This window comes from Struthio camelus, chromosome 9 (assembly GCF_040807025.1).
Source record: "Struthio camelus isolate bStrCam1 chromosome 9, bStrCam1.hap1, whole genome shotgun sequence".
NCBI classification, from domain to species: Eukaryota; Metazoa; Chordata; class Aves; order Struthioniformes; family Struthionidae; genus Struthio; species Struthio camelus.
The window spans coordinates 7,627,926-7,654,853 of NC_090950.1; the positions used below are offsets into that span (position 1 = coordinate 7,627,926).

General features: G+C 42.0%; 1 protein-coding gene across 1 annotated transcript in view; it reads right to left on the bottom strand.

Moving 5' to 3' along the window:
- ARHGEF4 (Rho guanine nucleotide exchange factor 4) overlaps positions 1 to 26,928 on the bottom strand; it is a 232,115-nt gene that overhangs the window by 96,288 nt on the left and 108,899 nt on the right. Inside the window, exons 5-6 of the mRNA XM_068953975.1 lie at positions 22,988 to 23,314; positions 17,356 to 17,485 (exon numbers count right to left, since the gene is read on the bottom strand). Coding sequence (XP_068810076.1) covers positions 17,356 to 17,485; positions 22,988 to 23,314 — 457 coding nt within the window. The remainder of the gene's footprint in view (positions 1 to 17,355; positions 17,486 to 22,987; positions 23,315 to 26,928) is intronic.

Sequence of the window (26,928 nt, forward strand, 5' to 3'; positions counted from 1 at the left end):
AACTCTCCCTTCTTTGCTAAGTACGGTAGAAGAACCAGGTCACATTCAGTTGCAAAATTAAAGCACTGTTGACACTGTACATCAGTAAACATCCTCATAGAAGTGTAAAACATAAGAGTAGCTGACAAGTCTATGACAAATGGACACAACAGTCTTCCTGTTCTCCGCATAGGCATTGTGTTCCCATAAAGAACAGAGGTCATTCTCATCTTTTGTTTTTATTGCAACTGGAAAAACCTTTGCAATCAAGATGCCTTTCTCAAAAATTAAAACTGAGAAAAGGAGAGGCAGTGGCTGACTGGAAGGCAGAATGCCAGGCTGCAGTCTCCATCTCTACTCAGGAAAACTTGCAATTGGCCATGCAGAGACTCAGGAATTGATCCAGCACTGCTTATACTCATTGACATTCATAATTCCAGGGACATCAGGAATGATTTACATGAGTCAAAACTACTGAGTGTGGCCATTTTAATTCAGTGGATTTTTAAATAATTCTGTTTAAGTGTCAGTGCCAAGCTTTATAACAAGCTTGAAAGAATTGTGACATTTTATTTTATCCTCAGAAGTTTACTGTTTTTCACCAGAAAGCTAGATTTTTCCAGATCAGAGTAATTATCTAGTTACCTAGAACCCATCACAGGTGGGTTGTCTAAAGAGATGCATAAGTTGCTCTGCATACAATCACCTTGGAGACTTCCTCCAAAGGCTTACACGGCCAAGTGGAAGTCACATGCCCTCAGGTGAGCCAAGAAAAGCAGCATGAACACAGCTTTATACCACCAGCTGTGACCATAAACGCATAGGAAAAAGGTTGAGCAAACCCACAGAATTTAGCCAATGGATAGTGCTGACACTAAGCCAGCATGAAATAGAAGTGCCAGTCCCTAGATTTACAGTAGCATAAAGATTGCGGTGAAGCTCAGAATGGGGCCCAGAAACGGCATTATCTTGCTCTCTCCAAAAGAGAGAACAGATCCCAATCAACAAGTTTCACTACAGATGGTTTCTGCATATTTTTAATTTATCCAGGTTTTTAACTGATAAGAATGCCGCATTTAAAAATGTTGCAAATCCACTCTTTTAAGGGTATTAGTAACGCTGTGTGCTCATAATAAACTCTCTTAAAAGGTTTATTGTTAAAGCTTCTTTCAGGCATGCAGGGTAGGTTTTTGCCTTGAGCAGCATATATGATCCATGACCTCAAGCTGACATGCAGCTCTGCTTAGGGTCTGCAAGGGGAGAAATGCCTTCCTGCCAGAGCACCAGTTGAGTCAACAGGAGGTAAGCCAACAGGGAAGCAATTCACCACTTCAAACAAAAGCTCTAGAATTCATGGTATTTCTCTTTTTTCTGGGTCTCTCTACACCTTCAGAAACTGAGACACTTTGAATAGATATATACAGCAAAATCTACACAAGAACCACATGAACAATCTTCCCTGCTACAGGACTAGCACTCAGGCCTGGAACTCAGCATACCTTACTCTTGGACCATACTCCTACCTTCAGCATCCTGCTGTAATATATTTGCAGTAGAAAATTACAATGGAAAATGAGGTCAGGGCCTGAACACTGCAGAGATTTTTTTCAGATGGTCTGCGTTGACCAGTTCAGTGCACAGCTTTGACCAGGGCTGGACTCCATGCTGACTTATGTGATTCTCTTTTAAGCCTTGCAGCTCACAGTACCCCAATATAACCAAATATAACAGCTAAGTCATCTGAGAGACAGCAACAAAAGGCATGCAACAGAAGCAGCTCCAGGAGCTCTTGGGGCACACCTGTTCAGCACATTAGGCCAATTCTCACTATATAGCAAGTCTTAGTGTTACAGCTGAACTTTTTCTCCCTACACACCCCTTTTTAAAGGAATTAAGTAATTATGTATAAACAAGCTTCTCTCCATCCAAACTTGTCTATGCCTTTATATTTCAACAGGAAATTCTTCTGAAAGGAAGAACCTCAGTGATAGCTCCAGGAACAGGGAGCCATGTCCAATTAGTTCATCTGCACCATTCTTACTTTTCTTTTTCATCTTAAAGCAATCTACAAACTGCAGTTCCTAATGCCACATATTCCTTTCTGCATGTGCATTTAAGTACAATCTTGGTTCATGCTTAGCTGAGAACTTTTAACACCTGACACGGAAAGATTTCATTAGCAGAGAGAAACCATTAATAGCTTAATACAGTCCTTCCATCCTGTCCATTACACCAGACCATTCAGTGTTAATATGAGGCCTCCCAGCCCAACTTCTTTTTGCCTGCCTTTGCAAGAACAGACTTCAGTAAGAGAAAGGCTAATTCAAAATCACCTCATCACCATGTCCATTACCCAAAAGGGAAATTCCTGCTATTTCACTCCCACTTTGAAATACATCTCTGCCAGCTGTTATGAAAATATGGTGAGCCTTATCTTTATTTTTCCTCAACATGAAATATTATTGCAATGCTATAATGTTTCCTGGTAAAAATCATCTTTGCAGCAAGCTTTGCATCTTTCTAATCTTCCTAAAATAAGGACTACTTTTTCAAATTATTTTATAAATGCCCACCTATAATTTGCTTTCTAATATAACTAGATGGTACCAAACACCTTAACAGTACATTTGAAATGGATTTGAAATGATTATTTAGACATTTATTAGATCCCTTAAGAATGGGCTTGAAAGAAATCGTATCTTTATGCATCAGCAGAGAAGCAAATTAAGAGTCCAAATCCAGAAACGCTTGTTTTCCAGAAGGAGGTTTAGACAAAAAGCAAATGGATTATTCCAAGCTTAATCACTGAACTATTGCATACACACACAAATACGATAGAAAAAGAAGATTCAAAAGAGTAAGGACAAGAAGGACATTCAAAACAACTGACAGGGATTTTCCTTCCGTGTGTATTTTGTCCCCCTTTGACATTTGAACGTGCTCTTGTTACACTGTCACTTGTCAGTCCACATCATGCTGGCAGGCCCCAGCATACAGAAATCTGCTGGCATGCAGGGCTGACGCACCAGAGTTTACACAAGTGCTCCTTGGAATACAGCACAACTTGCAAATGGCTCACTTAAGTTAACAAAGCAATCATTCTTTGATTGCACTCCATGGCAAACAATGTTACTTGAGCTCTTATGGACCGACATCATAGTAGAGGGAATCTCCTACTCCTTGATTTGGAGGGATTGAACGTAACAGCAAAGCTCTGTGTGGTACAGGCAAATATACCCTGAGGTATATTTGTACTGACAGCAGCCAACACTGACACATTCACACATTGTGATCCAAAGCATTTAACGAGGAGCAAGCTATGGCCATATCCATCTATGCCCAAGCTAACGTCTTGTTTCCATGTGCACACACTCCACTTTTATTGGCAGCTTTGTTTGAATGGCATGGCCACCTAAGGCATTCAGTACACACACTTGAAAAGACAGCTCACCTTCAGACTTCAGGCTTGCTTAGAAGAACAATATCCCACGTAGAGTCCTGTGTGCCTGGCCTGTCCCTGGCACTTCTAAACAAACTACTGAACGAGTTAGTTGGATTAACAAGCCTCAGAGTATGAAGGATTTTGAGATGAGGCAAGATTCTAGCTAAGCAGATAATTGCTGACCCTCAGAAGAAGGCTGTATTTCTCTAAGCCTTCAAACATAATTATCATGATTAGATTTCAGATGGATTGGAGAACAAGACTTTAACGGAGAATAAGCTTAGTTGCAGATAAGTTTAGTAAGTTAAAGAGTATATCCCTATGGCAAAGTAAAGACACAATTGTTACCTGCACTTGTTTAATCTAACTGCTAATTAATAACACTGAAGCTTCATCATGTCTAGGTGACAACTATATTCTTTCTTCATGGCCACTGGGCACATACACTGTTTGCCAGCACACATTATAACCCATTTTTTCGCTGCTTTTGTTACCCACATAACACACAAACAGGCACATGCAAAAGTTATTTCCTCCCTCTGCACATCTACCCAAAGATATGAGAAAGAGAGGTCAGGCATGCTTCACAGTATGATCTCTTTCCCCCTTCCCCTTTCTACAGTTAGTAGCATGGGAGTTCCCTCCTGCAAGAGCTGTGCTGCTGGGCACTGCCAATCAGGTGGCTTAAGGCTGTTTCCCTTGCATCTGAAAAAATACAGCAGCTGAAGCAGAGATACACCTGAAAAAAAGTGTTGGTCTTAAAGGTTAAAGTAACTGGACCTTTGAGGAAATATAGACTTAAAAGATGTACTATTCCCCAGAAGGGGGAATAGTACTCATGACCCAGATGGTCTTCATGGGAGTTATTTTGAAAGCAACAAGGAAAAAGTGAAGGTGGTGTATCTGCAGAGGGTACACCTGGGGAAGTGTCACAGGCAGTGCTCCCAGAGATTTACCCTTTTCCTCTGCAAACATAGCATCAACAAAAATTGAAAGTCTGTCTCCCAGTAGGCACAGGTGGTATCTGTGTCTCACTGGCGCATGCTGGAATAAGCATTTACACCTTTTAAAACCAAAAAAAAAAAAAAAAACCAAACTCAAGAGAAAGTCAACTAAAAACATCTCCACCCAATATATTAAAATGTAATTAAAACTGCAATATAGCTGAAGTTACAAAAACTGCTTCTGTTGAACACAGAGGTAAACAAACATTATCAGCCTTTTTCACCTGCAGTAACACTACTTTCTTTTCCTTTTTATGGAAAAGGATGAGGTTAAAGAATGTATTTTTCAGTGTAAAATACTCTAAGTCTACTAAATATGGTAGGTGGCCAAGTTTACACACATTTATTCTTCACTGAGGCTGCATTCACTGCAATGAACTCAAGCAGTATTAATATGGATGCCTTCACTACTTGACTATGATGCCAAGATGCAGTTCAGCAACACTCAAACTATTTGGATGAAATATTTTCAAACAATCAATCTTTAATCTTTTTGTCAACTGATTAACATCCCTTGGCTCAATTAATCTTGTAATTCTTCCCCAGAAGTTCAGAATTCCCCTCAGGTTTCACCTACAGTATCAGTCATCATTATAAACAAGTCCTCATAGAGACAAAAATCAAAGTTAGTTTAGCATGGCTTGTTTTATCCATCAAAAAAATTCATTGATTAATTGTTCAGAAAATGAGCAGGAGTTATTCTGGCAGGTGATATAGAATATGTGGGGGTGGGGGGGGAAAACACATACGAAGGGCATGTGCTACAGTGCAGTTGAATCCAGCTGAAAGTTCACCACCTTCCAAGTCAAGAGTGAAACATAACATCAACATGCTCTAGTGTATGCTTTGAGGCACTATTTTTTTTGTCTTTGGAAGCATTCTGAAACACTTTGAACCTTAAATCAATCTCCTGTTGTGTGACCTCTTTAACTCCTGCTCACTATGTGACCCTGGAGAAAGAAGGGTCAATGAAATTATGCACTGCAGTCCATGAACACAGCTGCAGACATCAGTACTGAAAAGAAAGAGCTGGGGGGTGGGAAAAAAGGAAAAAGAAAGAGCTCAAAAGGAAAATCTCTCAGACCAAACAATAAAGATGCAAATCTTTTACCACAGCTCTGTAACTGGCTCCCCCATCAGCCACAATAATGAAATGAATGAGTTGAAAATGTCAAAAGTAATATTCCAGGCCTGTTTTTTAAAGCCCTGAATGAAGAAAGTAACTTCCCATCTATACTCTAGGTTCTCTCATTGGCTTAAAGGTCATTTTCCCAAGGCTGGCAAATAAGCAAATTTGCGCATCAGGAGCCAAAAAAAATTGCACAGACATGTACCAAAGCGTAGTCTGTGCAATTAAATTGCTACATATGCACAAATACACAGACAATTTCTTGGGAAAGCACAGCAATCCCTAACCCACAAAGTTAGAATTCCCCCTTTGTCCCTACCTTTCTTTGCTCTCGCAGTCCTTCCCTACTTGGGCAAGCAGAAGAATAAACAGAATTATTAACAAGGTCTCGGGACTGAACCAGCCACAAAGGAGCTGGAAAAGCAGATTTACCCACTAGCTTGAATCTGGAAACATTCTAAAGGAAACAAACTTTTCAGTAGAACTGTACAACAGTAATGAATGGGATGTAGGCAGCATGAGCCTGGGATACAAAGAGTGTGCTGGGATACAAAATCTCGCCTAGGAAACCAGGGTTATAGCGCCCATAGTGCCACTGAATCACTTGCTGGAATACTGTCACAACTGACCTTTAATTTGGATGCCTCATGTCCTTTTGTCCTACTGAGATACTTAAGGCCCGATTTTCAGAATTGCTGAGCAAACCCACCTCCCACTAATTTTCTCACTGAAGTATTACAGAGGCAGAATATTTGGAAATTGCTCTCAAGTATTTAAAAAGAAGTATTTAAATAGCTAAACTATGTCCAAACTACACGTGCCTCTTCTTCCTATCCTAAAGGAAACTCTGAAAGCCTCACAGGCCCTCTGTGACTGTTATTAATGCTTATGAAGTCCTCTGGCATTCTCAGACAGAGAGCTTGGTAGAATTGCAAAGCATTCCCTCTTTACATGTTACTGTTTCGCCTCAGGGAGAAGGGCCTCCTCACATAACATAATGTATATTGACATTTAGATCAAAAATGCCATGGACTGACTTTAAAAAGAGAATATTTCACTTTATACAAGTCTGATCCATGCTTTTGGCACATTTTTTTAAATGGCATGCATAGAAGTTCGTGCTATAACAATGGATCTTTTCTCTTTTAATTCTTTATCACGTTTAACTTCCCCTCTCAGTCAGTACATTACAAGAAAGACAACTTCAAAACAAGAAGAGTCATACTTCACTACTGATTGCAAAACAAGATTTTTAACTGAAGAGAGCTTTTCCCACTTGTGAATTTGGGAAAACACTACCTGCCTTTTCTACATAGGAGATGTCAGTTTGTATTTCTGAAACAACACGCTCTCAAACACATACACGTGTAAACATACAGACACACAAATCTGTCTTTTGGCTCTCTTTTAATCTCAATTATGTAAAGGACAAACTCAGTCTGCTGCATTCCAATTGACCTAAAAATCTCTCTCCTCCCTTTCACCTCCTAGCTTTCTGATCACTTACATCTGGCTTCTTTCCAATCTTTTCTCAAGTCTCAGACAGCAACAGTCTAAGTATCAAGATCCCTATAGACACGTTTATGTTCACACTGGGAGAGAGAGAGGAAAAAAAAACAAAAACAAAAACGCCTGTGCCCCAAGTGCACTTATCCAACCTCAAGGCCACCAGTGGAAATGCAGAATCCCTTATTAATAAAACCAACACAAAGAAAGAGATTGACTCATCTTCCAGTCCTTTTTAAGCGCACCATCGGGCAGTTCATCATGTTTACACATAGTTTGTGCTCATTTTTCTCCTGATTTCCTGATGTGACGCATGCCAAGATGTTAGAGATTCGAGATTCCCTGCTCACCAAGTAAGGTGAGGTTAAACCTTGTTTGGACATTACCAAGCATTCCACTTACTGGTGCTCTTTTGCACTGCCAGGTGTTATTGCAGTTGTCTCCTCCCAACCCCCCCCCCCCCTTTTTTTTTTAAGGAACATATTAAATTTTACCATTCAAAAAAATGTTATTTAGCACTTGCTTTAAAGAAGTTCTGATTTCTCCCAGTCTTCAGTCTGTCTCCATACTGTTTTCTATTCTATTCCCTCCTGTCTCTGCACTTCCTGCTAAATGCATGCAGCACTCATAAAATGCTACTGTACTCCATAACCCTTGGAACATCATGGAGATCAAGTATGTTAAAAAAAATAAAACAAGCTTCAAAGTTTGCCCTTGCTATCAGCCTTACATTATTTACACCACTATACATCATTTATATCATCTGACCTGATTAATCCCAACAGCACCTCCAAGGAGGACAGCTGAGAGCAAATCCTCCAAGACAGAGATGGCCAAACTACATCTACTGACCTGTATGCAGCTCCTGAGCAGTATGAAAAAGGCTCCTGTGCCAGGGGTACTTCATGTCAGTGTCAGAGCTATGCTGGGGATTATTTGCATCCCCAGTTACAGGAGAAAGTGAGCTGCAGACACTATTCAGATGCGGCCCAGATCCTTCCCCAAAACAGAGGATCAACGGCCTAGTATTACCCAGGGCTTTTTTCCTGCCCTGGGGCTCTCCAAGATGCACAGTTGGTGTTTTGTGTATCCTGGCCACCTCGAAGGGCTGGCTGAAAAGTCAGAAAGGCTGGCAACCCCTGCTGTAATACCCCCTGTAGGGTAGTGCAGTTATTCTTATTTCAGCAAAGGACCCCAAACCATCAATGGAGATTTTTATTAAACAGCCCAGACTCTACAGTAGTAGATGATATTGTAACGCCTTGCATTAATTAGTACTTTTGCAGCTAAAGCAGATTACACAGAACTAAACCTAAAACTCCTACCAAGCCTTACCTCCAGCTGGTAGCACTGAGCAATTTTACTAAAGAAATGGCAGTCACCGGTGGCCTTGAAGGTACTTGTCTGAATTTGCCTAAGAGAGAAACTAATTTGTTGCAGCTCTGCTAAAAATCTCTCTAGACAGCAACAATCAAGCAAGCAACTGAACAGCACAGCAATCGCTAGCTATTACTATCAGTGCCAGGCTCCTTTGCTACTACCGGCTGGGAATGAGAAGGCTTCTTTCCCATGCTTGCAGTTCAAACACCTAAGCCTTAAATAGGCACAACAATGATTAAAAACTAGAATTAGAGATCCATTCAGGGTGAGCTACAACAAATTCAGGCTGCGCAAACATACCTCCAAAATCTCTAGAGCACAAAGAATTAAACCAAGGCAGCAAAATAGAAACCCAACTTGAACAGTTGGCTCAGGGAACTGCCTTTCCCTCTTCCACTACACGGCAATGCAGACCCACCTAGCCCCCTTCTGTTGCACAACACCTCTCTTGGACATTTTCTAAAGGCAGCAATACTCCACACTAGCATTTACACAGACAAACGCCAGCTCTGGGGATGGGCTCTGTATGTTTAGGCTGAAATAAAAAAGGCTGTTCCAAAAAGAAAGGGCAGCTTTAATCAGGTAGGAGCCAAAAAGCACCGTTTCCAAAGCCATTAAGAACCCGTTTCTTGCCTTCTGACCCAAGAAGTATTTTAAGAGTCTGTGTCATTTTGTTTCTACTGTAAGTCTGCAGGGGGGACAGCTAGCAAGCACAGAAATTTTTCTGGTTAATTCCTGCTAAGAAACTATACTTTCCACTTCCAAAGGATATAGTCTTTCCGGAAGGTTTGATTTGATTTCTCAAGGTCAGTGCAATATCACAGAGCAAAAACAACCACCAAAGTCCCTTACCTGTGGCAGAGTGAAGACTCTCTAAGCTCCAGTATCTGGACAGGACGCCTCTCATACCACCACCACCACACACCACCCCGCTGCTGTCTGAATCCGAACCCGGCGAGAGTCCGGAGCTTCCGCTGCTACTGCAATTTTCTCCACTATGTGCCCCGCTGGACTCACTGGGGCACTGCTGGGTCCTCATGCAGGCAGGTGAAAGGGAGAGCCAGGGGCTCTGCTGTGCCAGGGGAGGAAACGGGCTGAGCGCTCTGTGGCTGCTCTCAGGGCAGTGGTACCTGGTACTGCTGTCTAAGGACTGAGCTGGATTCCTATCCTCTTCTCTGCTTGTCTCGATGCATCCTGACATCATGGGGGTCCACTAAGGAGGCTCCCTCTGTGGCAGCTCAACTGCTCTCAGCTGCAGCTTCTAGCAGCTGATTTTTATTAAAGCTGATCTCAAGGCACTAAAAAACCAAGGGTGGTGCAGAGAGCTTTCCTCCTAGTTTAGCAGAACTGTCCAATTAAAAATAAATAACTGGGAATAGTAGAATTTTATTCATTTTAAAAATGCCCAAGTGAGAGAGACCTTGTGTTATCTGCTTCCCCTGAGAACTCAGAAAGGACTTAACATATAAACTAATCATGTTTAGAACTGGCTGCGGCTGCTGCTATTAAAAAAACTATTTTTGTAAGTCCTCAGAAGAAGAATTCAAAATGAAATCAAAGCCAGAGAAGCACAGACTGAGATTCAGGGAGGCTGCAGCTGGGAGCTTCAAAAAAAAAAAAAAATCATTTAACATCCACTCCCACACTGTAAACCTGGGATGGTCTCTTTTTCAGTGTGTGATCATTTGTAAGAGACTCCAGTCCCAAGTTAAACAGCATCACTGACTACTTTTTAACTAGAAGGTTTTACATTCTCATTACCTGCCATATGATGCAATGTGTCCCTATAAAAAGGATTCTGAAAGAATGCTAGTTTCCCAAGAACAGAGAAATAGCTGTGCAGTTTAACAACAGCTCTGACACACTACAGAGGTTTTATGATAAATGACACTTCCTGGCTGCTACTCTGCTAAAAGTACACAAACGCCTGCCTTACAGTGACATTTGTCACTGTAAGATGACAGTAGCAAACACTATAAAAAATAATATAATAGTAGCCACATGGCTTGTAGTATAGCAGAAAACATACAGAACTCCTTATGCTAGTCTCCAGAAACAGTGTTTTGATAAAAGATGAGAACTCAGTTAACAACATCAAACTAAAATTCTCCCTACATCTTACTATTTGGCTACTGGAACAGAACGTCTGAGTGCACCTTAGATGGCTTCAGTGTGGGATTGTCCAGGTCACCGCAAAGGCAGCCAAGTGAGACTCAGTAACCAGTGAGGGGGTTGGACTGAGGCAAACAAGGAGCTCAGCTCCATTAGCACATCTGGGACAGTGATGGTCACCCATAGCTGGGACACACAGACAGGAGCTTCATGGGAAATACCAACTGCTCCTACCATCTGCAAAGCAAATATGGGTCTAGACACTTAAATCCAAAAGTAGGAGTCTAATTTCACACAAGAATTGAAAACACTTGTTTTACCATTTCTAAGTTAATTCTGTTCAAAGTAAACACAGCCGCATTATCATACAAACATCACATCCTGCTCAGACAGGGAGATCTCTTTGATTTTACCTTGCTATCTGTGCAATAATAGGGGGCTATTTTACATCAATAAGACTTCAGTTTTACAGAGGATTTCTCAAAAGAAAAATCTTTTGCCTCCATCACTGCAGGTTACTAAAAAGCACCCAACAATGTTGAGTCAATTTTTTGAGTCCTTGATTGTTTCAGTTATTCTTTATAAGAAGGGGCTCTGCAGTAACAGCAAAAATAACACTCCGCGAATTGCCTGTCACAAAAATTTCCTTCAATTATCTTCTGAATGTAGCTACTTAAACCCTCTGTCTCCCAGCACAGAAATGGAGATGTGTCCTCGATTTGACTGCATTAGAACCACTCTTTTGCATTGATCCAGTCCTTTCAGGGCCTGTTAGAACTGCTTACATTAAAGCACAGATTTGAGAGAAACACTGATTGATCATAATAACAAGGGATAATAAACAGAGCTGAATGCAACTATTCTGTGGATACTGTGCGCGGGGTGTTGAGAGGAGAAGGAAGAGACAGTGCAGCTCTTCAGACGCCAGAGGTAACTGTCCAGTCCCAGTTAGCCCACCCTTGCTCCTCAAACTCCATGCTTGCTGTATGAGAAGCAGGCAAGCTCCCTGTACCTGTATCTCCCCTTGACTGAACTACTAAACCAGACAGTATTAAAGAGGCTCTGTAGCAACTGCCCTTGCCTCAGAGATCTCTGCCCCTAACCTGCTTAAGTTGCTCCATCTGTTCCCTGCTAACCTTCCCACTCTCTGGACTGAATGCTTTTCGCACACTTTGAATACGTTTATCCAGTGCCAGAGACCCCCAGAGTGCGCTATGACCCTAGGTGAAGGTGCTACTGAGGTACACGTTATGTGTAGGCACTAGACTGGCCTTGTTCCATTAGAAAAGGCCTAAAATACTACAGAGCCAGGCTATGGAAGCCATAGTCTTAAATGAGAGTTCAAAACTGCAACCCATCATAGAGGGGCTCCACCTCAGTACACATTTTGTGGCCTTCTTTTAAATTCACACTGATTTTCTTCTCTGACTTTTGAGAAGATAGTTACTGTCAGAGCTGCTGTCACAGCAACTGTCTCCAATTACAAATTAGGGACCTCACTGAGCAGCCTATACTCAAAAAGCTAGTCTCTGCCTCGGACAGCTTCATCCTATGTTTGCTAGGCTTTCTAGTCTCTGCTGGGTTCTCCTATAGTCTCTTACCTTTGAACAGCGATTGCCAGAGTTGTTTTGGATTCTGTAGGATCTTTTTCACTTTTTACCCCAAAGAAAGTTTTTATTTATATACCTAAACCTTCCACCTCGATAGCTAACACATACGATGTCAACCAACTGACTATGACAAATTTTCAGGAACTTGGTCATCCCTTGGCCCAGCTTTTCACATTGGATGAAAATCTTTTGTGAGCGCATGTTATTAGGGACCTCACAGACAGTAAACATTTGTGGCCACGATTAAGCAGAATCAAGATTGACCTAGCAGGTCTAATCTTCCTGTGATTTAGAGATAGAGGGAAAAATACAGTGGACAACACAATTAGCTTCTAGCCAGTTAAATGCAATGGTACTTCCATGGGTTAATAAGGATGGAATTGACATTTCACGCTACAGCTGCGGCTTCAGCGACACACTCCTAAGGACCCATACACTACTTTTTCCTGTGTCCCTTCAAGAACCAAAATGACAAAAACGGGAATAAACAGCTCTGCTTTTTATTTTACTGAACTACAGGACTACTAAATATTTATAAGACATAATGAAATCCTGTTATTAAGCTAATATTTTCCCTCTTGAATAGATTTCTCCAGTGGCTGTCAAACATCTTCACATCAACTGTTGCCAAGTGCAAGCTTAACAGCCCATCTATAGCTGGGAAAACAGGATGAAAGTTGGCCACATGATATTGAGTAAACAAACAGTCCCTTTGCCTCTGCAAAATACTTTCCACTATACCAATCAGGCAGAGGATAACTCAGAATCACTAAGTTGTCAGTTTTCCAGGCTAACTACAAAAAATTCTGACTTTGAGAACCTGGCTTGCCAATTCCTATTGCTCATACAAGATTTTCAAGGCCCTCAATATGTTCATCATCAGCATAGGTCAGTCAAAATGAATTCATGCCTCTTCTTTCGCCATAATCAACATGGCGTTACAGTGGAACTCTTACAGATATCTGAAGGCAGGCACGTTAAAGATCTCCAGCTTTTTCAATGGGACAGATGCAGGGAAAATAGATTTAAAAGTAGGCTGAATTTTTTGGGTTGATTTTAAATAATGGAGGTTTAAAAACTGTTCTAGCACAGCGGTATGAGACGAACCTCATCTTGTATTAAACTAGTTATGAGCATCTCTCTCTATGAAGATGTGACAAACCTTGAAGGCTGAGCATCATATATGGGGGACGCAGCTGGAAGAAGGTAACAGGGGCAGGAACAAGAAGGAGAACTGAAAAGTTTCCAGCTGAGAAACACTGAGAAGCAGGGACTTCTAGGAAGGACTTCACCTCCAACTCTCAGATACTTACCTGTTTGTCTGTCACTCTTTCACCCTGTGACTGTCTCCTGCTGAAAGGTCTCTATGGGGAGGCTCAGAGAGGGCAGCATTTTCCCAAAGAGTTCCATCTGCTTTGGACCGGAGAGCTTGTAGCTCCTCCCCCCAGAACTGCCCATCTCCTAGCTTCAGCCCAGCCTCAGCCACATCCTCACAGCTGCACCTCCTGTCCATCAAACAGCTAGCTCCTCAGCAACATCCCTAATTTTAGGCAATGTCCTCAGTTTTCAAATAAACAGATGTCAGACTCAGGAGGGAGATGGGGAAGGAAGGAGAAGTAGGCTATCTAGAAGACATACACGCTCATCCACCACTTTAATCTAAAGCCTCACTATCCTATCCTTGCCCTCTTCCAGTAAGTTTTGAGCATTTCCCTGTCACCCCTTTCCTGGTGAGTCCTGGGCAAATGGACTCTCAAGACCTTCAGAGGCTGCCAAGAAATAGAAAAGCATTCCTGTATCTATTTCAGGAAGTGGCTTATTTCCCAGACTGGTCTTTCACATTAGTTCAGCCTATTCAAACATTGTTAAGTCAAATACCCACTGCAAGGTACAAATTGAAGACATGGGCATGACCAAACTAAAGGAAAAAGACACTTAGTATTCCCCAGTATTACCTGCCAAAAAGTATGGTGCAGCCTGGAACACCCTTCCAAACTCTTCAAACATTGCTGATAAAAACACAGTTTTAACCTCTTTGCTAACCTCTGGGGGGCTTAGCCTCCTTACTTCTCTGGAGGAGGCTCAAGACCCATTCAAACTTACCTGAATAAAGAGAAGACCATACCACCTCAGCTGCTCTTTATTTCACAGATATTAGAGCCATCTACTGGTTCCTTACAGTTTCTCAAGTGGCCTCTGTGGGCTGAAGAGGTGACAGAAAGGCAGTCTACAGAACTCTTTCAGAGATAAAAAGCATCACAGAGTGCCTGACCTTTCCTGCTGGGATATCCAAGATGACAGGTTTGAGCCTGTCCCATTTCTCCAAGCATGACATAACAAAAGAGAAAACAGTGCCTCACTGCTGTAGTGCCAGGACTGGTTGCAGGAAACCTTATGTTAAGGAACACAGCAGCTACGGCGTTTTTTTTTTTTAAAAAAAAAAAAAAAAAAAAAGCGCCCTTCTCCCAGCACTTGTGGCATGCTGGGAGTGGGTGGCCTCTCACCTTCTAAAATAGTAAGTTTGTGCCCAGCTAAGCTCTTGTCCTCTGGTAATGGGTAGATGCAGGACAACAGCTCATAACTATGCATGACATCTCTCAGGCTGTGATCATGGCAACCATCTTTTATGCCTGGAGAACTGAAAGGGACTCTAAAACAGCTCTGTCCCCCACAACCTCTACAGTGTTCCCTGTCCAAGTAACCCATAAGCAGATTTTGCGCATGAGAACTTTACCTGTATGGCAATATACAGCACAACTGTGCTGTACTTTCATATCCAGTATCCTTGATGACCATAACAAATGCTAGAAACATTAATACAACTAATTGCAGCTTAATCATTAAGAACCTTAAAATTAGATTAAATGGATTCACCATTTTATTTTACATTTATTTTAAATAACCTACAGCTCTGTCAAAAGCAACAAATACCACCACAAAGCTGCGCAGCAGCATGCCCTCTTTGATTCTTGCACTACTGCTGCCTCAAGGACATTCTCAATCCTAAAATTGGCCCAACAGCTTATAGTCCCCACAACCTGTATTTTTCTTTCCAGCTATATTATACCACAGGAAGAACACGTACACATCCTTAAAACCCCTAAAGAGCCTCACATGAAGCCCAGAAGCAGTAGCTAACCAGAGATGGCAGTGGTGTAAGTATTACAGCTCTTTCTCTGCTCAGTTTTCTTCCTCACCAGCGTGTTTTTTGGTGGTAGAAGGGTTTTGCTACAGCATTTTGTTTGTTTTGCTGCACTTCACAGAAATTCCTGAGGTCTAGGCTTAGGTCATGGTATGAAACACTCACTTGTACTCACCTTAGGAAGACTGTGTGAATCTCAGATGAATCAGGTTTCACTCCCCAGTTTTAGATAGCTTCAGAACACCCAGGGCACTACCAACACTCCCAATCTACATTCACTCCCTCTCTCCCCAAAATTCACAGACACACACAGACTCACTCCTCAGTTAAACGCCCCCAGCTGGGAACTATAATGACATCTGTATCAGCTGTGGCTCAGAATTTACTTCTATGACAGTGGTGCTTAGGGATTTTGGCTGATGTCTCAGATGCACAGACAACTTGACAATGATGGCTTTCCATTTGGGATTTCTAAGGGGTAAAGCTACAACCTTTTTAATTCAGCTGGTCCTAAGTGTTGGGGCAATACCAGATGCTTTTGACAGGCAAGTAATCAAAGCCCTCCGCACTGACAGAGCAGAGGCACGGCTCCTGACACCATGGTAAGTAGCATCTTATTTCCAGATGAAGCCTCAAGACTCCATGCGTGAACTGTACAAAGTGCCAGAAAGCAAACCTATTTTGCTTGACAAAATATGATGACCATTAGACTCTTATATAATTAGCACGAGGTTATGTCCTCTTAATTAAGTAATTCCAGTAGCATTTAATCAATGGTACAGGGAGACTTTCAGAAGCAGAAATGGCAGCTTGGCACCCAACTGCGGTTGGCTTTTGCTGGCTAGATTCCTAATCACCAGACAACTCCTCTGAAGTCCGCTTCCCTTATCCCACCCTGATGTACTGTAATAGAAATATCTGCAGTGTTTGGGCAGGCGCTGTCAGATGGAAAATTTAAAAACCTGGCAAAGATAAGTCTCACTGTTTAATAATCTATGGGAATTGCATTTTAATTTTGAAGACGTGTCAGTCATTAGAAGTGAAACAGACATCATACTTCATGCATATTCCTCATGAAAACACCACATAAAATACAGCACATATTTTTCCTTTAAGACAATTTAAAGTACAGGGAACTTCTACCCCTACAGACTCATTCAGCTGCTTTAGTGCCTAATTAGCAACTTAGAGAAACCTTACCGCACCTACTGCAGCATTCTCTAGCAAACCGAAGGCAGGGAGTCTGTTTTGGCTGCAGAAATCAAATTCAAGAGCATGATGTATATGACATTATCTTGGGTGAGCTGGAGTTCTCATGAGACAACAAAACATTTCTACACCAAACACACTATCATTGCCATTAGTGATCTTTAACTACCACAGTTGGTAGGAAACAAGTTGCATCCATGCATTAGACCCAAACTATTGATTAACACTACAACAAGGTTACATGCTAATAGTAAGTCTAATTGTGAGGCTTTTAACTGAGTGTTTTAAGAATGATGTAGCGAAAAATGCAGTCTGTCCTTCTACACTATGTCAAAGTGAGACGAAATAAATTACAAGCCTTCCCTTGCTAAGAAAACACACTGAGAGGATTAAATTCATTACATACTTTGCAAAGGTCATCTTTTTCAAGCTGATGTCATATGGCTCTCTGATACAGGAGAGCTTTGCAGCTCTGTAGCAATGGAGCCTAAAAGTTCAGGGGGAGAGTGCAGCAGCACTTTGTGAATCTAAACCAGCCCCCTGGGCAGAAGCCTCTCAGGGGTCCCCTTTGGGCAGCATAACTTGCTTAGGAACAGCGATGCACCTGACCACTGCTTCTGAGCAGCATGCTGGGTCTTCACTCAGAGGGATAGAACAAATTAGAGCTTGAAAAGCACATGGCAGAATTAACTCCAAAGCATATTTCTACTCAGATATCTTTCATGTATGGATGCAGCATGCAACAGAAATAGGTTAGAGTGCTTATTATACAGTTTCCATGCTGAATGAACCAGAGGTTAGTTCTCTCACAACACGTTTCGAAGTAAGAACAGCGTACACACCAGGAAAGGAAATGCGCTGTTTCCAGCCGACGCAGTCTAAGCCTGTTGGAGTGCTCTGGGAAAATGGATGCAGCTTAAGTGGCAGAATGTCAAAGGCAACAGCAGAAGTAACGGATGGACTCATTCCAGCCTGCAACAAGAGATGAAAAAAGAGACAAGAGATTAAACTTAGATACCCCACAGTACAAAATATAGCATCCATCATGGAACACCTCTTTCCATCTCCGATGCCTGCTGATGTAAGTAAGTAGTACGTTAGCAGACATCTACACACATGGATGATTATGGCTAGAGAGGTTAAAAAACATAGTGAGAAGGCAAAGAAAGCTGCAAGGGGATAAGAACCAGAGGATAACCAAGCACTGGCTCCACAGTTCAGGTACTACCTCATTCTAAACACATACCAATTTTCACAGAACATTACTCTCCTTGCTATGAAGCGTACCTTGTGAGGGGAAGAGCAAATCACCATCACAAGTCATCCTGTCAGCTACAGAACTAATTAAGACTTGTTTCCTACAACTAATGTCTCACAGTTGCTCTTCTGTTATTTAAAGAGTAAAGCTTTTCCCTTCAGAGGTTTATTGGTAAAAGTCTCCAGCTGTATAACATTCAGCTAACACTATATTCTTTCCTTCAGTTAATGATACAGATCGGATGTCTCCCTCCTTGATCTGGCTGACTGGTTTCATGAAACTTATAGAACTTTATGAAACTTTGAAACCTCTATACCATTGCCAGATCTCGTTGAATTAATAACTTGTGTTGGCTAAAGGTAGAAAAGACACGGAGACATGTATCACGTACAGCGCATGACCTCACAGACGATGAGTGACGCAGGTTGTAATGAAAGACACTGAAACTTGTAATACTTAATGTGTAATGCAGATTTTGTTTGTATTTTTTTTTCTTTTCTCCACTCCATATCTCCCATGGCTGACATCCACAGAAAATATCTGTTCCTGGGAGGTGACCTGGAAGGCAGCAGGTCAGTAAGCACTGGTCCTATGGGCATAGCCATTCTTCATCTCTTTATCACTATTGCCCCTTCCTTTTCCTACTGCGACATTCAGTTTTGTCTCCATCTTTCACTGAAGCAAGAGTTTGGGATACTGAGGTTCAGTAGTTTCTCTAGGATCTTTCTCTCTCCCTACCATCCCATACCATGTCCTAAAGCCTGCTTCACACCTCCACCGTAAGTATCCTGCTGAGCAACCCTCCTGTTAAAGCCTTCTTTTTCAAAGACAACTATTAGCCAAAACATCCTTCCAAAAGGAAACAGCAAACCAAATGCATTGAAAAGCCACACGCTGTCCAAGCAGCTGCTCTGTGCCTAGTTTCCTTTAATCTTCCTGGACTTACTTTCCTGAAACAAGGAGAACACAGCAAATATTTTAGTACCAATTATAATCTCCAGAGTGATGGCAGGAACACTGTTCAAGTTAACCTCAGCAGCACCCGTTTATTTAGAAAATACCAACAGAGCCCAGGTGGCAGCACACGCTCTTCCAGAGACGAGATAACGCAAACCAGGCTACATACTGAACTACAGCTCTGAAGATGCCATCAGTAAAGTCTAGGTTACTTACATGAGAGGTGATAGAAGGCATTATTGTTACATTTAAGATGCTGCCTCAGGGCCATTACGATAAAAACTGGAGGCTCATTTTTATTACTGCCCAAAACAACATAAGAGGAGGTTTCCAGTACAGTTATTATTTGACTTTTATACTAGGGGAGCCATGTCTGTACAATCCCAAGCAGGGAAAGGAAGCACCTTCAGAGATGTTGATACTATATGGGCAGCGTTTCTCCTGTCACACAAGGGAAGGAAGGGGAAAGGAGGGAGCAGAGTGTAGTAAAGACCCTCCCTTCTACACTTTCTTCCATGGGTTCAAGAGGATTATTTCTAGGCTCATTATGCACAGAGTACTCCCCCACTGAAGAGTTCAGTCCCTGGGAGAGGCATTTACCCCTGGTCGTGTGTCTGTGGCTTGTTAGGTGCACAACAGAGGGAGATTTGTCTTTTTCAATCCCTCCCTCCAAAGGGCATTCATTGCTCTCTTGAAATGCCTCTGATGGGCCCATAGTACTCATAACCATGCTAGCACATTGCAAAAGTTGATTTTCTTTTATTTTGGATGGGGTAGAGTCAGGTGTCCACAAGCAGTATCCAGGACCTTAAGCTACAGATCTATTTTTCACTGCTTCTCATTTCTCTTTCAAAATAAAATATAGAGCTTTTTCTGTACCAGGCCCCCTCTGGGTATATTCCTCTGATGTGCCTTTTAGGAATCTCTCTAATTTGGTAGTGCAGAAATTGTGCTCTGACAAATGCACACAGAAGCCATGTCTGTGCCTTTATTACGGTGCACTGCATAGGCATCAAGCTTAACAGTCAGGTTTTTAACTTTTTGTTGAAATAGGAAAGAGAAGGATGGGAGCAGACAGGCAGTTAGACAATATCACTAAAGCAATTCTTCCAAAACTAATTCCCAAAACAGAGCCTATGACCATTACAGCATTATATGTATCAGTGTTTTAGGGCATTGACTCTGCTCCAGCTGGGGAATTTATACTGCATTTAAAAAAAAGTAAAAATACCCCAGGCCTCACTGAGAAACCCTTCACCATGTGAAGGGCAGAGCCTACGGCCAAGCAAAAGAAAATTGATTCCACTCGAGTCACCTGAGTTTCTCTTATTCCACTTCAGGGGATGTAATGGTCAAAGGCTTGCAATGACCAGTTAAATGTTAACACTTTAAGGTACAAGATCAGAAGATGCTTGGCTTGTTACTGGTAGCATTTCATTATAAAGGACAGCTGGGTCAAGCTTTGAGTTTGACTCTAGGGATTTACACAGACTGCTCCCATTTAAAGCAGATCAGCAGCTTCCTGGACCTAAGCAAAACAAAGAGCAGTATTTAGTATTGTTTTGGACTGGTATTTCTGTGGTTATTCTTTAAAGGTAGTTTATTGACTGCTTATGTCAGCCTCCCTCTGAATCCCAACTGCTAGCCTTCAAAATAGTCTGATACTACCTCTATATTCATTTGCATATGTTGATCCAAATGATAGAATAATAGCCTTCAGTGCTGATTTCTGCTGAGGATTAGCTTTCTCTTCCTCCCTAGTCTGCCCTATTTAGCTGCTTCCACAATATTGCAGCATTACATCACCTTGTATGCTGACCTGATCTTGACTTAACACAATATGACTTGTCATAACTGAAGCCACACATCCCAAGGCAGCCATGTGTCAAAAAACATCAGACTTGCCATTTCAGATCTCCAAAGCCCCTTACGGTTGCCTAGTTTCAGTCACAAAACCACAACAGAAAATAAATGCCTTACAAAGCTTCTTTTGTGATAACTTATTTCTCCTTACAAAAAGGGAGTTGGGCATCCTTCTGCCCCCAACACTGCAGCTTGTGACAGCACTCCCACCACATCTGGGGGTATGAATAAAGGAAACCATTGTATTAATTTCAAATATAGCCAAAGCCAGCACTATTACAGTAATAGAGCATTGCAAAGACAGAATAAAACACAATAGGAAAGAGAAACAACATGATGACTATTATAACTAAACAATATAGGCCAAGGAATGCAGTTGTATGAGCATATAGAAAATAGGCCTTGAATCTCAACAGTTCTCTCAGTTAAACTTAGCATTATACTGTCTTGGCCTGCACACAAAGATAAAGACTGAGTCAATAACATACTTAACACACTCAGCTCAAAAAAAAAAAAAAAAGGTAAATGGAAACAGTAATCAGCACATCTACCTGCACACTGCTGCATACCTTCTACTCCTCTCTACTACCCAAAAGCTAATACACCAGAAAGGCAGGTATGGGGTGTTAGAAGAGGGTACCCCAGTGGGAGCAGGGGCAGCTGCCACCCATTACACAGCTGATCACAGTTTAAAGGTAAGTCAATACCAGAAAATAAGGGTGGGAATATTTAAAGGAGAAGTTGTTTTCTGGTGGCATCAAAACGTGCAGTTAATCAACAAAATAGCACTTCAGCTGACGGCTCTAGGGAAAGCTACTGAGGTAACTAGTTGCTCTTCCTAGAAGCACTAATGGTCTCAGGGCTGGCCAACATGCCCTGCAGCATGGGCTAGATTTTCATCACTATCTGTGTTTGTCAAGCAATTGTAAGAAATATTTTTAGCACGTTTTAATGGCTTCTGTTTACCACTGAGCCTAAGTATGCCAGGGTCACATCTTCCCTAGCTAGTTTCATGTCCTTACACCACTGATCATTCTCTCAGAACTCTGAACAAGGTGGAAAAATAACACCACTTTGTTTTAACGTTAGCATACACCTAGTGCCTCAGGAGTACTATTCATTGTGTTCGACATATAGGTAATAGTGGGGCTGAGCATCCTCGCTGAACTGAGGACAACACATACCAGAATCATGACCAACACACCAACACTCCTCCCATCCTCAGCTGGCTACATTTGGAAGAGGCAAAGAAATACAAAATAGCACCTTTAGAAACCCTTCTTCTGGAATTAGCCTGGCTTTCTGTCTCAGGTGTCCGCTGGATGTGATATGAGACACTCACAGGTAGACGCTTAGGAGCTCCCCGTGAGCCCTAGCAGACAAATTTAGGTTTGCCTGGTGAATGGTTTCTGCCTCAGCAGCAAAAGAACTATTTATGCACCTAAGCTCAAGCATGTGCTGCAATGCTGGTAGGATCAGGGCCTCAGCTTTCTCAGACATTGTCATTTTGATGTAAGAGCAACCAGAAAGAGGCAACAAGCACAACAGAGAGAAAGCAAAACAAATGAAGAGAACAGACCAAAAGAGAAAGCCCCAAGGAAAGCTTTTTTTTGAAAATCTACTACTTGTTTTCAAGCTTGCTCAAAAGCTTCTTCTATTTTATTAGCAGGAGTTGCACAGAGTTTTCCCTCTACCTCATATCCTTTTTCTCCAGAAGTTTGGTGTTTTATGTCTAAGAGCTAAATTTGGCTCCTGAATGCAGATTCATGGCTCTCCCTGAAGGGAACAGACCTTTGCTCTGGATCCAAAAGTAGTGGATGCCATTAGTGTGACTCATAGCAGCCACAAAGTTTGTCACAAACAATCATAACCCTGATCTTAAAGTCTCCCATGGTGTAGATGAGATTCTCCCAAGCACTTCATAGAGGAAGTGCTAGAAGTCTTTCCTCAGTAAGAATGGAACTGGCCTCAGATATAAGGGAAATCTAGTTTACAAGTCACTTTTCAAAGTGATATGGCAATGCTACAGGGCACTGAATGAGATTTCATCAGTTTAATTTATACTGATAGAAGATAACTTGGATTTGCTCCTTGTCCTCCCTGTCTTTCAGCCCCCAGAGCAATCTGATGTAATCGCATCCTATTGTTCAGCATGGCATAGGGCAGGAACTGCTCACTTACAGTGACTAAAACAACCATCACCTTTCAAGATAATCACTGTATGGGTGAGTTCAGTGTTATACAATAGGTCTCCACAGACTACCAAGCTCAAAGAGAAGCAGAGAGAACTGGTACAAGTCACAGTGCAAGGAGAGGAATATGACAACGGCAGAAAGGAGCAGCCGCAGCACAAAGAGGAAGACTGCCAGAGAATGAGGAGGACGGTGGTTTCTTACTTTTAACTGGTCTTCTGGGAGGTGCTGTGTTTGAATTCCTCTCTCTGGCTGTCTCTCCTTCTCTAGCTTCCTTTTTTGGTTCCTCTCCATCCAAACATCATCGAAGCTGAAGCACTTATAGAGGGGTTTAGGTTTCTTCCTCTTCCTCTCTGGAATCTCCTTGGCTTTTTCATCTGGAGCAATGAAGGAAAGCCTCCGGGCTTTGCTCTCAAGGGTTAAGAGAGGGTGTGGGGATGGTGGAACCTGGGGGGGCCTCCTTTTGTGATGGGGAACCCATTTCTCACTTGGCCTCTTTTCAGGTGGTGTCTGACATTGCTGTTTAGACTCCTGTTTTACAAGCAACAGGTGAAAACACGTTTGTTGGTTGGAAATTTTGTTTGCTTTAAATCAGGTTGAAAAGGGGATAGCATAGCTCAGTTGTCTAGTTCCAGAACTGGCCGGAAGAAAAAGCCTTCCCACAAAGGCTGGAAGGCTGAAGCCAGCCTGTCCTACCCTCCTGAGGCTGAGGGGCACTCCATCCTGAAGCAGCAGCAGCTCTGCTGCCCTTTGAGACAGTGCAATATACATTGCCTCTGCACAGGACCATGCCCTTTTCACCTTCATTCTAGATGGCATATTACAATAACATTACAACTAGGATTTAGGTCACTCTGTCTGTATAGTATTGTTTACGAAGACAGATAGCGTCTTTGAAAATGCAATAATGCCCAGTCTTGTCAGTCTGTGCTTTTCCCACTGTACTTCAGCTATAAAAAGTGAAAATGCTTCCTAGATGCCTGCAGGTCTGACATATTAAACCCAGTGCTTTGCACCTCACTCTCATTTTCTTTTAATGTGTATGGCTGCAAAAAAATACAACTTTTATACCGGAAAAAATTAAAATCAAGCATGTCCCAAAGAATCGAACTACTAATCAAGGTAGCATCAGTGTTAAAGTCAGTAAAATTTAAGGTGGGAGATAACTGTATCAAGGAAGGAATGGTCTCAGGAATCTGTTTTTGTACCAAGAAAATTTTGTGTCCTGACAATAGTATCCCTCCAGTTTCTCACAGCTCATTTGAACAACCCAGACACAATAATCCTTAAACTGTTACTGGCATTTCCTTTCTACTCTGAATTAACCAGCAGTCGTGCCCCAGACCAATTCTTCTTTGCCACTGGCCAGTCTATAACCCTGCACACCTGCTACATGCTCTGCAGAAAGCAGAGTTTATCCTGCTGGCAGTCTATGCCTAACTCCATCACATTAGGGAAGGCAAGGAGGCTGCACAGACTGCAAATACAGGATATATTAGGACAGTCTGCTCTTGCCTGCTGGATAGCATAATTACCTAAGTAAAACTGTGTCACAAACAATTTAATTAATTATATTAATGGGCCTCTATAAGGCCCATGCAATGCAAAATACTGCCACTTCGGTAAACTGCTAATTGTGTAGAGCTGTTCCATCTTGCTGTTACCAGCATAACATCTTGGTCCTGGATGTAAGCTGGAGAATGTTAACCATTAGCAGGTGATGAGAGAGGGGCTGTTCTGCATTTCAGCGTGCTGAGGAGTGTTAACCAATGCGGTAGCCAGAGGTGTCAAGGACATGCACTCCATGTTTCCCAGCCCAGAAGTACTGCCAGCAGTACCCCTTGAGGGCACTAGCTACCCTGATGCACCAAACTGCGAGGATGCAGCAAAGGGTAGGACCTTTTCAGTCCTGCTCTTGCACAGAGCCACGGGCACCCACATGTACAGTTTCCAAGCTGAAGGGGAAGAAGAGCAGGAAGGGACATCCACATGGGGGCAAAGCTTCACAGAGAAATCTGGCTGATGCTCTGGTAAGCGATCATTCTCCCACTGCTTGTTGCTGCGGGCAGTTTGCTGAGTGAGGCTCCCCAGCGTGTGGTAAGCCAGATGTGCGTGCTTGCATGTTGAAGCTTTGTACAATCACTGACTAAATTCTCAACTAACCCCAGTGAACAGAGCACTACACTGCTGTTCTGTAAACAGTCCTGTTACCTTGGCCCAGGGGTCCAGATCAAATGAGTGTGCATATTGCTTGCCTGTATTGCTGTGTCTCCTCCTCGCAGCATATAAGACAAACCATTCAGTGCTGAAGCATCTGAAAGGTTCAGGTAAATCTCAGTAAAAGGTCAAGCCCCTTCTGCCTTTTAAAGAACGAAGAACGGACTCTAAAGTCAAACTCAGTGCAGTGTACGGTACTGGGAAGAGAAATTGGTAAACTAAATATTTACTTAAGGTGAAATTCAGATACTACTTGTTAACTGTATATCACGCATGCTTCAAGAGAGTCTTTGTTGTGAAGAAGAGCAATTTGGGAAAGGTTCCCACTGGACCATTATGCGGGCATAGAAGCTTTTGATTCTTAGACTGGAATACAAATTGGCCCTTTTTTGAAGATAATTTATCCCTTTTCTCCTTTCCTAGTCACTTTTCCAACTCTGCCCGTCTTTCTTATGAGGCAGTCTGTTGAGCAAAGGCTCTCTGAAAGCTCATACGTTTCTAGACCTGACGTACAGGGTAGAGCATAGGCCAACCTCGAGTCTCAACGACTCATCAGGAACGCTGTGAAGCAAAATCTCCTGGATTTTCTGACCTCCAAGACGAGATACAGATGCCGCACCCTAGAGAAATGCCAGTGCATCCTAAACTACACATAAAATGGTGACTGTTCAGCAGGAATAGATGCCAACCAGCTGCCTAGGTGTTGAAATTTGGAGATTTCAATACTGTATCTTTACATAGGACTGAAGAACAAGGGTGCATGATACAGAGGAAGAGAAGACCTAACCCCACTGTGCTACCCCAAAGATGCTATACTAAATTCAAAAAATGCTAGCTGACAAACTCTCTCAGGAAGTGGATGGCAACAGGGAATCAGAATGGCAGCTGATCCATTAAAGTCTGGTGCACCACTATAGCATGAAAAATACTGAGACCACTGGCAAAATACCTAGCTGGGGGCTTGGGGAATATATCCCTGTCTCCCCAGTGAAGCGCATGCAGGGATTTGAGCTCAAAGAACTCTACAATTATGCATTTTTCTAGCATTCCATCCAGTCATGCCCTCTACCAGTGTGGAACATAAAATAATTTTTCTTTTAATCCATCATTAAACTTAATTTTATGACCTTTTTGGTTAGCAACATACATAAGGAAGATCATCCTTAATGTTTAGATGCTAATTAAATCTATGTTGGAAAGACGTAAACTGCAGGCGTACTTTGTTCAATGCCTCTGCTGTATTTTCAGAACTTCCTGATAAAAACAGCTTTACTTATCAAAAGCCATTGGCTACAGAACTGGATACAGTTCTACTTCATTTCACAATGCCAAATAAACCTACCTTGGGAATAAACAAAAGCCTTATCTGCTTTAATAGATTAGATGTTGTATCCTGAAAGCTGGGACAGTTACATTAATTTCTAGGCTCTAGGTGCATTTAACCAATTTCAGATATCATATTCTGCAGCCCCCAGAATAATCAGTAAAATTATATTGTTTTTATATGGCTTAGATACTATCTAAATTTGCCATGGCTTTTCTTAAGTTATTTAATTTAGCAAACAATTTAAGTAATTGTTTATTTGTGCCTAATGGTTGCATTCTAGGATGTGGGCTTGCCTATTCAAGGCTTTACATATGCCTCTTCTCTCCATTCTTTTCTAGATACTCTTTTGGGTATCTAGGTATTAGGGTATTTACAGGTCAGTGATTTTATTCATCCTCTGAAAGGCTTCATCTGTTGACAGTGTGTTAAGAGTACTTTGTGCAACCCAAGTATCTTGCATTCTTCTAGGCTGGTGTAATACTGCAGGTCTCTTGTTTGGAATGTGGCGTCCAGTATAAAGTTTGTACATTAAGTTGATGCCCATGAAAACAAGAGATCTGCTCAAGTAAAGCAGGGGACATAAGGCAATAAAGCAAATTCT